This window comes from Monodelphis domestica, chromosome 7 (genome assembly GCF_027887165.1).
Source record: "Monodelphis domestica isolate mMonDom1 chromosome 7, mMonDom1.pri, whole genome shotgun sequence".
Classification (NCBI taxonomy): Eukaryota; Metazoa; Chordata; class Mammalia; order Didelphimorphia; family Didelphidae; genus Monodelphis; species Monodelphis domestica.
In genome coordinates this window covers 214,707,643-214,721,885 of record NC_077233.1, presented here as the reverse complement: position 1 = coordinate 214,721,885, position 14,243 = coordinate 214,707,643, and the positions used below count along the sequence as shown (strand labels likewise).

The 14,243-nt window shown below is 32.7% G+C and overlaps 1 protein-coding gene across 1 annotated transcript in view; it reads left to right on the top strand.

The window, feature by feature from the left end:
* Nucleotides 1–14,243, top strand: part of SDK1 (sidekick cell adhesion molecule 1) — a 1,320,044-nt gene that overhangs the window by 490,867 nt on the left and 814,934 nt on the right. The window contains 1 exon segment of the mRNA XM_007498416.3: nt 2,226–2,373. Coding sequence (XP_007498478.2) covers nt 2,226–2,373 — 148 coding nt within the window.

Sequence of the window (14,243 nt, the reverse complement as noted above, 5' to 3'; positions counted from 1 at the left end):
TATATTATATGTATATTTATTTCTAGACATCATAGAGCATAAATAAACTTTAAATTATGGAAATGAAAAAAGCAAGAGCTTTTCCTCAAAATATCATAAATAAATGGAAAAATTGATGCATTACATTTTTTTTCAATTCTGGTTCTTTCTCCTGTAACTCTAGCTACTTAAAATTTTCTTTTCTAAGAGTAGTAGATCAGAACAGTATATAACTATTGCTAATGATGTATAAAATAGGCGAGTTTGAAGAGAAAAAGAGAAATATGCTAAGCATTGGTTAAGAAAGTTCAAGAAGTTTTTTTTTTTTAAGTGAGTGGGGAAAAGATTATGTAGAGAATCATAAAGTAAGGAGACACCTCTAAGAATATCAGCTTCTTTGAAGTTTTGCTCATTGCTTCTAGTTCTGGTCTTGTAGTATAATCAAAAGAAGTTAATTTTAATGCTCTCCTAAGTCTTTTCATCTCTAAGCTAAATACCTCCCATCCCCTTAATACATCCTTCAAGAAATAGATAGATAATAATATGCTTTGGATTTAAAATGGTAGCCTGTTTCATCAGTAAGCATTTATTAAGCACCTGCTATGTGCCAAGCACTATGCTAAGCACTGGGGATACAAGAAGCACAAGACAGTCCTTGCCCTTTCTAGGAGCCTAAGGGGTAAAGACAACACACAAACAAATTCCATATATAACAATCAGGAAATAATTAATTGAAAGAAGGTACTAGAATTAAAGGAGATTTGGAAAGGCATCTTGTGTAATATGGGATTTTAATTAAGTATTAAATAAAGCCTGGGAAAGCAGGAGGTAAAGATGAGAAAAGCATTCAAGTCATGGGGGACAGCCCAAGATCATGGGCAGAGCCTAGTTTAATAGAACAAAAACCCCTTGATGGCAGAGATTTTTTGTATGTTTTTGTTCTTGTGTCCCCACTCCTCAGTACAGTTCTTTGTTTCTCTTTAATCTAGTAGCTACTTAATAACTGTTTTTTGGATTGAACTGAATATGATGTGGTTTCATATTCTGTCACTATTCTGGTTACTTTCCTCAGAATGTTCTCCAGTTTGTTTTTCTTAAATGTGGACCCCAAACCCAAATAGTACTTCATGTGTGGTCTGACCAAAGCAGTATACATTGGAACTCTGACTAAATGGAAGCAACATGCCTCAGTCTGCCTTTGTTTTATTTTTCTACTAATAATTGGGCATGAAAATAGGATGATTTCTTCTTAAGTAAGATCTATTTATCCAAATAGGTATGATACTAATAATAAAAGCTCTCAGTAAGTATTAATTTAAGGATTATAAAGCACTGTATATATACATTTATATAACATTTATACTTAATATATTTTATATATAAACTACATACTTATATGTACATATATACATTATCATAAAACACATCTTTGTGAGGTGCTAATGTCCTTATTTTTTAGATGATGAAATTAAAGCTCATAAATATTGAATGGATTGACTAAGAAAATTAAGCTAGAAAGCAGGTTGAGGCAGGATTTGAATGCAATTCTTCCTGATTTCATAAGTCTAGCATTCTATCCACCACATCAAAAAGGAAAAGGAAAAACATTGAATAGAATGGGCAAGAGTAAGAGAAAGAATTGCTATAAATATTTGGGTGCAGGAATTCATTTAAATAAAATATAAAAGGAATAAATATATATTTTTTAGTTTTAAGTTTATTTTTTTTTTAACTTTGAACCTTTACCATCTGCCTTAGAATTACTGCTGTGTATTTGTTCCAAGGCCCAGGAACAGTATGGGCTAGGCCATGATGGTTAAATGACTTGCCCATGGTCACACATCCAGAAAGTGTCATGAGGTCAGATTTGAACCCAAACCTCCTGGCTCTTAGCCTGGCTCTCAATCCACTGAGCCATCTAGATGACCCCTAGTTTTAAGTTTAAATATATCTCTGGTATCTATGACTTGAGATGATAATATTTCTCAGATTCATTTGAATCATATTTTATTTTATTATTCTAGTAAGACAAAGAGCATACTGTTCTGCTAATTAGCATTTCTAGAGTGCATTGAAGGCACTTGGCTTTGCCTCATATTTCTCTTCACAACTAAAATCTACATTAATTATTGATACTGGGTAATCTTATTACAAAATCGCCTATGATTTTGTCATAAAATAAAATTATTTTCTTCCCTGACCACTTAAAATTTTTTGAATTCTAAAGGTGTAAATTTTTCCTGCAGATATGGGAAATTTCATCGATGCAGATCAGAGAAAAACTGTATTTCAAGGAGGTGCTGCAGTTCTAAACTTGCCTCACATCATCAGCTATCCCAGACCACAAGTTACTTGGTTTAGAGATGGACATAAGATTATTCCAAGCAGCAGAATGTAAGTGGATTTAAAGTTAAAACTAAATTAAAGATCTGAAATATGACTAATTATATCTGGGATCATGGCTTATCTATTAAGTGTACTAATTAAGCTTTTACAAGAATAACGTAGTCTAATTTAATTTTAGGTAAATAGCTACTTTTGCCTGACTATGAAATTCAAGAATTAAACACAAAACATTCCTGTAACTGTAATACCCACTCTCCAATAGAAAACCCACTTGCTCCCTCTCTTGTTCTTTATGATACACTATTGAAAAGTATATTTGACTGAATGAGTTCCTGTATTCACTTAAAAGTGGAGTTAAAAAACATTGAGCTATGGCTTATACAACTTTCCCTAACAGTAAAAGAGTAATTACTGCTCATTTCTCTTTATCCTTTTATCCTACCCTGACAGCTTTGTTTCCTTTGGTCTAATTAGTAGTTGTTCCCATTTATTGTGAAATACTTGCTTTGTGATTAGTTAAGCATTATTTCAAGGTGTCCTTGCTTACCGTCTTCTCTTCACCTCTTTCCATCCCCATCCAGGATATTTGACTAATGCCAAGTAAGATTTCTTCATGTAGAAATAAAAAGGAGGGTGAGAATGTACTTCATATAGATATTTTGTATTCTTTCTTAAAGATAATGCTCAGAGGATAAACATTTCTGAAAGAACCACAAAATGATATGAGTTTAGACTAAAGATTAAATATCTGTGTCATTGGGAGGTTCCACTCAGATAAAGTTCATAATAACAAAAAGCTCTTTTCCCCCTTTTCATTCCATATGTAGAACATTCTGTTGAACAGGCATCAAGTGTATTTTTCAAAGCCAGTACAGAAACTATATGCACCTCTCCACTTATATATTATACTCGTTTCACTCCACATTCCTTATCCAATAGAGTTGTATGCCAAACTATAAAGATCCCCCCTCTTTGATTGGTTGCTTCTGATAACTAACACATTTTTGAGCCTGTTGAGTAGAATGTTTTTAGTTTCAGCTTTCTTAAAAAATAATAGCCAGTGAGTAATGGTCCTGTTTGAAAATGCTACTTATAATAATTATTTTAGGAGATACTGGTGGCCTTTTTTCTTTATTACATTTAAAGTTGCTAAGTTACATACCTTTATGTGATCTCTCATTATAATAGATCCTTCTAAAACTTGTGAGAAACAGAAGTAAAAATGCAATTTCTTATTGTCTTAGTGGATTGTTAGGTTAAGCATTGGCAATTGTTCAGCCTGGGAGAAATTATGATTCATTGTAAGAGTTAAGACCTCTTTTATTCACATGGGTCCTGAAAAGTTATAATGTTAAACTAGGGATATGTATACAGAGATTTAAAATTTAGTGAGGGAAGAATTCCTTCTTCCTGTTAAAAAGTACATTTAAAGAGAAGATTTTAACTGGAGTTTTCAACTTGGTAGCAAATGACTGCATTAATTTATTAGTTAACCTGTAGGCCTGGTGCATTGATGAAATAAAATTTAGCCAAATAATATAAAAGTCATGGGATAAAAATTAAAATAATGACTTCATTTTATAAGACTTTTTTTTTGTTACAAGTCCATTGTAAAAAATATTTCATTCTCATAGCACAGGATTATAGGTGAACTAATAATGTAAAGACGTCAATAAAAACCTATCTTAGTGTCACATCAAACTAATGGCCTGCTTACAACTATGGAGCTATTGATAAATTTCCTGTCCAAATAGGACCATGTGACCTTTGTTTAAAATGAGATAGAACTGATCATGTGCATACATTTCTAAAACCCTTTAGTTTCATATTTTGAACCTCCCATCAACTAGTATTTATGAGATGCCTGCTGATTAAAGTAGCATATAAAAATTAATATATAGTTGAGTCTTTTATTTTCTTTACACAATTTTTATATTGGTCTAAAGTTGTATTACTTTCTACCTCTAAAAGTAAGAAGCTCTTTATTTAGGGTATATCTGTATTGTACCACTCAATTGGTTGGCTGATGGTATTTAGAATTATCCTTTTACATGAGGCCAAGAGTATACGACTACATGTTTTTGAAAAAAAAAATATTTATTTTTTAAAAGTCCTTACCTTCTGCCTTAGAATCAATTCAATTCTGGGTATTGGTTCTAAGGTAGAAGAGTGGTAAGGGCTAGGCAATGAGGGGTCAAGTGACTTGCCAAGGGCTGCATAGCTAGGAAGTTTCTGAGATCAGATTTGAACCCAGGACCTCCCATCTCTGGGCCTGGCTCTCAATCCACTGAGCTACTTGGCTGCCTATTCCCATGTTTATTTTGAAAGTCTGACATTTGTCTTTCCAAATATTTTATACTTACTGAAATATGGTAAAATTACTAGAACTTGCTTTTGTCCAGATTATAAGTCTTATCTGTAGCTTCCATAAATATCCTTTATATAGAGAGGTGCCCCCTTACAATTTTCAAGGGTTTTAACTATAATAAGTTCTGTAAAGCTAAAAAGGTCTTATATATGGCCCCTATGCTGGACTGACTGTTGTCTGAGCTACAGACTTGCTAAGAACAGAGAAAGATTCATTGCCTGTAAGGTGGCCACTAGATAATGAATTTTTTGTCCTTGACAACCTTTAAAACTAAGAAAAATACAAAACGGTCCTTAGCCCCAAGTAATGTCCCTCCACTTTTACAATGATAGTAGCCCAATGATGGAAAAGGGAATATAAGTACAGAAAACTAATTTTTAGAGTGCATAAGCATTAATTTAGCTATTTGTACCCTTAAGTTCATTTCCAACAACCAATAAATTGACATATGACTGGAGGAATTGATCCAGATCAGTAATGACTCTCTCTTTGTAAGTGAAATTAGAAAATAAAAGGGAGTTGTAATCAATGGGAAAATAGTGTACAGGTTCCTTTAGGAGAAACATATAGAAAGTTGGTTATTATGAGCCCAAAGATAGTAAATGGCATCAATTCACAAAGCATAATTATGGCTGTGATGATAATTTTTGCTTGAATAACATTTGCTTTAGAAAAAGAAGAGGTAGAGCTATTTCATTTATTCTCCCTTAATACCCACTTTTAAACCTTTATTTTTGTCCCTATTTCAACATCCATTATTTGATGAGCTTCTATCATATTTTCTTTAAAATTATTATTCAAATATAGTGGTTGAGTCAAGATTCTTACTAAGAATCTTTGGTATATACAGACAATAAAATTCTTAATAGTACCAGGTACATTTCTTCACTACCTTACACATTTCTTCTTTTAAAGAATTGTTCATTGATGTTCTTTTCTTTTCTACTACTGTCACTTTTCTTTTTTAATAGCTTGCTTTTTAAATTAACAAGCATCGTAATAATTAGTCTTTCCCAGCCATTACCACTTCCAAACTGCTGAGCAAATTAAAAACAAATATGAAAAATTAAGCTATTGGTACATAGCTATATATTTCAGCAAACAAATGTGAACATTCTCAAAGTCTGAAAATATATATCTTTACATTTTAAGTTCATCATTTATCCTTCATCTTCATTCTGTTGTATTTTTGGTTTATCATTGCAATGATGAGAGTTATGGTGTCTTTTGAAATTGATTTCCCTTATAATGTTATTATTGTTTTGCAAATTTTGCAAATTTCTTCCAAAATTTTCCACTTAAGGATTTTTATAGAACTTTCCATGGTATTTATATACTATAATTTGTTTACACAATTCTTTTTTTTTTTAACCTTTACCTTCCATCTTAGAATCAATACTATGTATTGGTTCCAAGGCAGAAGAGTAGTAAGGGCTAGGCAATGGGGGTTAAGGGACTTGCCAGGGTCACCCACCTAGGTAGTGTTTGAGGCTGGATTTGAACCTAGGACTTCCCATCTCTAGCCCTGGTTCTCAATCTAATGAGCCACCCAGCAACCCTCTTTACATTTCTTAATAGGAGGTTAACATTTTCATTTCTAGTTTTTGACTATTATTAAAGGAATTTATGTACTTATTTTAATACATGTAGATTTTTTTCTCTTTTCTTAGAAATTTTTAGGGAATAGATAGCCCTGGTAATGGGATAACTGGGTCAAAGAATGTAAATGTTGGTATTTTTCTGTACATAATTCTTTTTTTTTTAAACCTTTACCTTTTGTCTTCGAATCAGTAGTGTGTATTGGTTCTAAGGCAGAAGAGTGGTAAGGGCTAGGCAATGGAGGTTAAATGACTTGTCCAAGACCACACAGCTAGTGAGTGTTTGAGGTAAGATTTGAACCCTGGACTTCCTATCTATGGGCCTGCCTCCCAATCTATTGAGCCACCTAGCTGCTTGCTTTGTACATAATTCTGATTTGCTTTGCAAAATAGAGGAGTTAGTCCACCTCTCTACCAGCAATACAGTATTTTCCCTTTGCCCTTTCAACAATTGGCTTTTTCCTCCTTTATCATCTTTGTGAGACAGAACTTTAAAGTTGCTTTATTTCACCTTTCTCTAATTATTAGTGACAGTGAATTTTTAATAATTATTGATAGCTTCATTTGAAAACTATCTGTTCATATCTTTTGACTATTTATCTATTGGAGAATGACTTGAGCCACAGAGATTCAATGAAGAATTTGGTAAGATATTTCATGGCAAGTTATCACATACTTGTATACACACAGACACACATTTTATTTTGTGATTTAATTTCAAATAAAAATGAGCATTAAAGATGAGAAGATATTATATGCAATTATACTAGTTTTAACCTTACCCTCTCCAAGCTATTAAATACTATAAAATGGGGAATCAATTATGGAAAATTATTGACACAAACTATCATCATTTCCTTTAGAGGTTTAATTGATGAAAATTAACTTCCACAAAGAGGCCAAAAAGCATTGAAATCTATGTCAGCTAGCAAATAGTTGCTCTCTTGGCCATGTGGGTAGATATAGCAGTTGAGTGTAATACTAACTTATAACATGAGCATATTTGTCAAATATTGTGGGGGAGGATATTGGAAGAATAAAAACAATATCCATTATGAGTCAATATTTGCTTTGCCTTTATAAAGGCTAGAAATGTTAGCAATAACTTAACATTGATATATATAACCAAATTCTTAACCCAAATTTTATAAGTAGGTACTGTAAATATTCTATAAAAGAGAAAGGGAAAATTAGACTCTTTCATTGGTATAAAGGAAGAGTCAAAAATTTTTATACAGATTTTCAGATTGTGGGGGTCTTACACTCCTTAACCCCAGCAATATGAAAGATACTTGAATTGCTTTTTATTGTTGCAATGTAGAACTCTAAAGAAATAAAGAAACAGAAAAGCAAAATGATTGATTCTGTGTAACTTTTGGTGTGATATTATAGAAAGAATCTTTCATTTGGAATTAGAAATTGAATTGTATCTCAGCTCTTTGAAGCTTTGGGGACTTTGTCCTGAATCTCTGGGCCTTAGTTCCTTAATATATAAAATGAGGGGATTGGACTAGATGATGCCCAAGGATCCTTATGGTCTTCAATCTGGTGATCCCATAATAGTATAACTGAGAACTGATGAGGCTTAGAAGGAAGAAACTTTCTGTATTTAAAAAACAAACAAAAACAAACAAACAAACAAAAAAAAACATTGATTTCCTTCAACAACAAATTTGGGTAGAACAGGTAAAAGATTTACCACACTGAGTCCTAGCATGGTGAGAATGCTTAGGACCCAAACAAGCATAGTGAAAACAGTATAAATTCATTACTATTATGGGGGTATTAAAAAAAAACAACAAATATAAACTCAAATTATCTGCTGAGTCAGTAGTTTCATCTTTCTATTTGAAAGTCTTCAGAGTGCTTTCATAACTTTTAGTGTTCTAAATGTCTAGTTTCATTATGCCCCCAGTGTACGGCCTTTGAAAGACCTGTGCTTTCTAAAACAAATGAAATAATTAGCAGACCTAAGTATATAACCCTTACATAAGCTCATTAGTTTTAAGTCTGTAAAAATATTTGGAAAATCCACAATAAATCGGTTCAACATAGTTGTTGAATAATGAAAAACAGTAGCAGCAGAGACTAACTTTATGTGCTTCAGTCTAAGAAGGGATTTTACATAGCAAACATGTTCTGTTATTTAGGAGGTGAAGTATACATGTAAAAGCATAAATAATGACTATCACCTTTAGCCATATGATAAACCATATTTATACTGTAAAGACTATTATTGTCTATTCAGGGCTTTATCTTTCATTCCTGTGTAGAATTAAATCTATAGCTTTATCCCTGAATTCTATATTAAAATTCAGTGTGGCAACATCAGGCTCCTCTTCTGCATTTCACATGGCTACACAACTTTTATCCTGTACTCAGAATGCCAAAGACCAAATTCATAATTTCTTTCTCAAAAGTGGCATCCCCTATCATAACATATATTTTACATAACTACCACTCTCTCCCAAATCCTGCTCTGATATTTTGTGATCTGGTGATGGGCCCAGATTTCTAAAGATTACACTGATAGAATTTAAGCACTTGCAGGTTCTTACATGCTATTTAGGCTTCCAGTGTAGTTACAACAGAAGATTTTTTTGAGGATTAAATTACCTAAGAAATGGAGAAGCTCATTACCCATAGACCAGCTACTTAGAGATGAATTCTCTGGCTATGGCACCGGACAATACAAAGAAAAGACACCATGGCATTCACTCTTGTATGGCCTGTTCAATTTCTATAGTGACATTGGGAGAGTAGAAGGAAATGAGCAGGGTGCTAACATTAGTAGCTATTGGAAATCTCCTTCAGATTGTGATCTTTAGGGAACAAGTACTGTTTTACTTTTCTACTTGGATCCTTATTCTTTAGCACAATGCTTTGCACAAAATAAGCACTTAATAAATACATCATTTTTACAAAACAGCATGGCTGAAAAATTAGACAGTTTAAAGAAAGTTATATGAGTGATGACTAAGTAAAGTTATACTAAGGATATGTAAGGATTAAACATGAAGGACAACAAGCACATAAAAATGGAAAAGATCTGGAAATATTGTTATGATGAATTCTTTCACCCTCATAAAATATTATATACTCCCCATTGAACTCTTAATATCACATTCCAAGGTGAGCTAATAGAAGAAATGGAAATGGCACCAAAGAAAACAAAGATGTAAAATAGGAGTTTCTTGTAGCAAGAATACACAGACAATATACAGTCTGGAAACAACTCAATACTATAGGTAGTGAGGCATTTATTTTCAAGCTTTCTGAAGGAGGATAAAATGTTAAAGGCATAGAAAGAAACTCTAATTATTACAAAAAAAAGCCAAGACAAAATCAATAATTCCTAACTCACAGGTCTGCTATCTCTCATACATTTACAAAATTTTCATGAGAATGATCTACATTAAGGGCATCCATAACAAAGCCATGAAGGAAACAAGAAGGCTTTCTTAAGTATTATTCTTTAACGGAACACATCTACAGTAGGATACAATTGACTGAAAGATGTAGACAATAAAAGATCCTGGAGTGCTTATTTTTTGTTATCTACAAGACCAGTGATTTGGAAGAGCAGAATACATTATAGATTTTCTTTCAGGAAGGTATCTTCTTTGTACACATCAGATTTTTACACAATGCTTTTAAAGAAATAACAACAGAGGTAAATAATTTGTCGATTTTCTAACTGTTAAATGTGAAACAAAGTACAACATGGCGATAAATGCTCATTGAAGGTACTTGGAACTGTTACAGAAGAGATCCATTTTGGAGGCCAAATTAAAGAAGAATTTACAAACATGAGTTTTTCTATGTACTTCTTTTTGTGGATGATGTTGTGTTGATTGCATCATGCTCTGAGTATCACAGGGGTTTCTGGATATGATCAACTTTGCCTACCTAATCATACAGAAAAAAACAAGTGGATGGAGAATGTCTATTGTCCAGGTTATAATATCCAGTTGATCAGATAATTTATAGCTCTCATTAATCCATATTAATCTTGGACAGATGTTGCAAATGGGAAATGAACTGGGACTAGAAGTGAACCCTAAGTTTCTTTCTGAAACAAAAGTCATTTTTGTAATATGAATTTTCTTCGAGGTTTTTATTTCTCAGTCATGGTACACTAAAATTGTTCTGAATTGATGTTGAAGATCACCCCAAAACAAGGGACAGATGTGTGGTAGATATAAACAGGCGGAAGCACATTTAAAAAAAGGAATTATAAAGGACAAGTGATGAAAGGGAGATATCTAAAAATGAATGAGCAAAAATACAGACAGATTGATCACATGTCAAGAAGAAGGAACTATTAGTGCAAAACCTGTGAACCACATTTTTATTCCCATGACATTACAGGGAAATTAAGTAGATGTTCAGCTTGTTTGAACTCTGTAGGAAAATTATATGCTGAACTGGGCATGGGCAGGGAAGGCATGAATGCAGTACATCAGTCTGAATTGTTTAAAATAATGTCCACATTGATGAGTTTACAGGAATACCTGAATATCATTTCCCAGTCTTAGGATCATCTTTGACTTCTTTGTTTCCATTTACAATGAACTGCCAAGTAATTGTGATTTTTTCTTTTTATTGACACCTCTGTAAGTCTTCTCCCATGGCCCTTTTTAATTCCCATTGCCACCTTCTTTGTTTAGACCCTTTTCATTTCGTGCCTTGAATAGTGTTACAGCTTTCTAAGTGATCTTTAAATTTTTTTTAAATGATCAAAACCATTCTTTTTATTACTCTCAGACTATCATTACTAAAACATTGCTTTCATCCTGCTGCTTCCTAGACTGAGAATTTTGAATGGTTTCCCATTACCTGTAGAATAAAATTAGATTCTTGGCCTGGCATTCAGGTTACTTCAGAATCTGATCCCAAGCTCTCACTCAAATCTTATTCTGTATTTTTACTAGAATAAACCGTCAATGCCAAGGAAATTGACTTATTTACTATCAATCAAATATACCTTGCATTTGTTTCAAACCCTTCCCACCAGGTGAAATGCTTTCCTCTCACTTATACTTAACTAATATTATGCCAGCTTCAAGACTTAACCTTGAATACATTTGTTTGACAAGTACATATATTATTCTCAATTTTATATTTTTCATTTTTTTTTGACTGTGGGAAATCCTTCAAGTACTGCTCATTTCTTTTTTTTTTTTAATTTTATAGTATTTTATTTGACCATTTCCATGCATTATTCATTAAAGACAAAGATAATTTTCTTTTCCACCCCCCCACCCCCCATAGCCGAGGCGTGATTCCACTGGGTATCACATGTGTTCTTGATTCAAACCCATTGCCATGTTGTTAATATTTGCATTAGAGTGTTCATTTAGAGTCTCTCCTCTGTCATGTCCCCTCAACCGCTGTAGTCAGGCAGTTGCTTTTCCTCGGTGTGTCTACTCCCACAGTTTGTCCTTTGCTTATGGATAGTGTTTTTTCTCCTAGATCCCTGCAGATTGTTCAGGGACATTACACCGCCACTAATGGAGAAGTCCATTACATTCGATTATACCACAGTGTGTTTGTCTCTGTGTACAATGTTCTCCTGGTTCTGCTCCTCTCACTCTGCATCACTTCCTGGAGGTCGTTCCATTCTCCATGGAATTCCTCCACTTTATTATTCCTTTTAGCACAATAGTATTCCATCACCAACATATACCACAATTTGTTCAGCCATTCCCCAATTGATGGGCATCCCCTTGTTTTCCAATTTTTGGCCACCACAAAGAGCGCAGCTATGAATAATATTTTTCATTTTATTGCCTTATTTAAAATAAGCTATTACATGTGTGTTTGACTCTCCAAATTAGTTTTTATACAATTTTAGAAAAGATATTAAAGATTTCTTTGCACTCCTTAATGAATCAGCAGAATACATAAGTAGTTAGATAGATGGATAGAGGCAAATCCATTACTTAAAGAAAATTAGTAAATTCTTTGATCTGCTTATCTGTTGATATCTACTCTCTCCCTTCCTTCCTCACACATATATAGGTGTATGTGAATGTATGTGTATGAATATATGTGAATATTTGTTTATTCACATATGTATCTGCTTATATAATGCCTACAGATTCTTTCAGTGAAAAATAGGGGGAATTGAAGATAATGTTACCATTTTTCTGAAAGAAATGTGATCATCAATACAAAGTTTGGAAAGGGCAAATAGTTTCATATGTAGTCAAGAATTAGTCAGATTGACAATATTGAGTAAAGAATTAGACTTTATTAACTTTGTTCTTGTTGAGTCTTTTCTGTCATGTCTGACTCTTCATAACCCGATTTCAGGATTTTCCTGGTAAAGATATTGGAGTGATTTGCCACACACATCTAGGAAGTATCTGAGGCCCAAGCTGACCTCAGATTTTCCTGACTCCAAGACCAGCACTGAATTTACTGTGCCCCTATCTTCCCCATAATGATTTAACCTTGGAAGATGATAGATAAATTCACTTTAATTTTGGCATGGGAAGAGAAAACATTTGCATACCAAAGATAATAATATAATAATATAATAATACCATCTGTGTCCTATAAACATAGTATTCTCATATGAAGAAAAAATGTTGCACATTACCTTTGTGTAGATATACATTCCTTTGTTTTTCTTTTTCAAAATATAGAATGTATATGATGATATTACTTTTTAAAATTCCATTAATTTGTGTTTATCAGATTAGGACACAGGAACAGATTCAGAAAATGCTTTTATTTAATTACAGGTTCTTATGTTCAAATTAGATCATTTTAGCCAGTCTGAGGAGAATATTAATGGAAGTGTTCTTTTACCTATTTTCCTAGAAGTGAGAAGTTAATAGATTAAACATTGCAAACCTCTAGTGAGTTTTAGAATACATTGCTTGTCTTTGTAGTGGTATGAATTGTTGAGTGAAGGCAGTAAACAGCATCCCAGGTGACTTAGAACACCATAATTTATAATTGCCAATATTTAAAGACTTGAATATGCATTAACTTATTGCCATTTCACTTCATTTACATAAAGAAAGATTTGTTTAAATTACCACTTGTCCTGGAAGACACAACTTAATGCTTGAATAAAATAGTATTAGCTATAATAATGTCTTCATAATTAGCTGGACTTTAAATTTGGGGAGTCAGCTGGCAGGAATCAAAAAACCTAACTTCCTTTACAAAGGGGAATCTACTGTATGTAGCTGAGTTTAGTCAAGTCACTTAAATTCTTTGACTGCTTTTGTCTCTTTAACATGGAATAAAGAATAACTACACATTTTATAGAGTTGTTTTGGGAATCAAATAAAGTGCATAAAGCATTATATAGAGGCTAAAAGTCTGTGTATGAGATTGATGATGATGATGATTACAGAGTAATGTGAAATTTTTTAATTATATTATAACCTTTCTCATGTTTATTAAAGAAATTATCAACAGTGTACATTTTTTAACTTAACAACTACTGGATAATGTGATAAGAAGTACATTATAGTAAGTGTCAGGAGTCATGGGTTCTGGTTTTGGGTATGACTTTGGAAAGTTACTTAACTTCTCAAGTCCTCAGTTTTCTCATGAAATTTAAGGATTGGATTATATAATTTCGAAGTTATTTTCCTAACCCTACATTTTTTAAATTAAATTAATATTTTTGGCACAAACCTGCTGGAAATAATATTTATTGATGTTTATTATTACAATCTGAACATTTCTGCTGAGAGCACCAAAAATTGATAGTCACCACAGGGTTTCAAAAATCTCTCTCACAAACCATTTTAGAGTTACAGTTATAGCATTTCTGAAAAGAGACAAAATTCTACAATGAAATAAAACAGTTTTATAACAATGTAAAGTTCAGTTAATGTTTTGCTTTATTAAACAGAATAATAGGTAAAATAGTTTTTCTAAAATCATTCAATCCAAGTTTGACTTTGAGGATTTCTCCTTTCCAG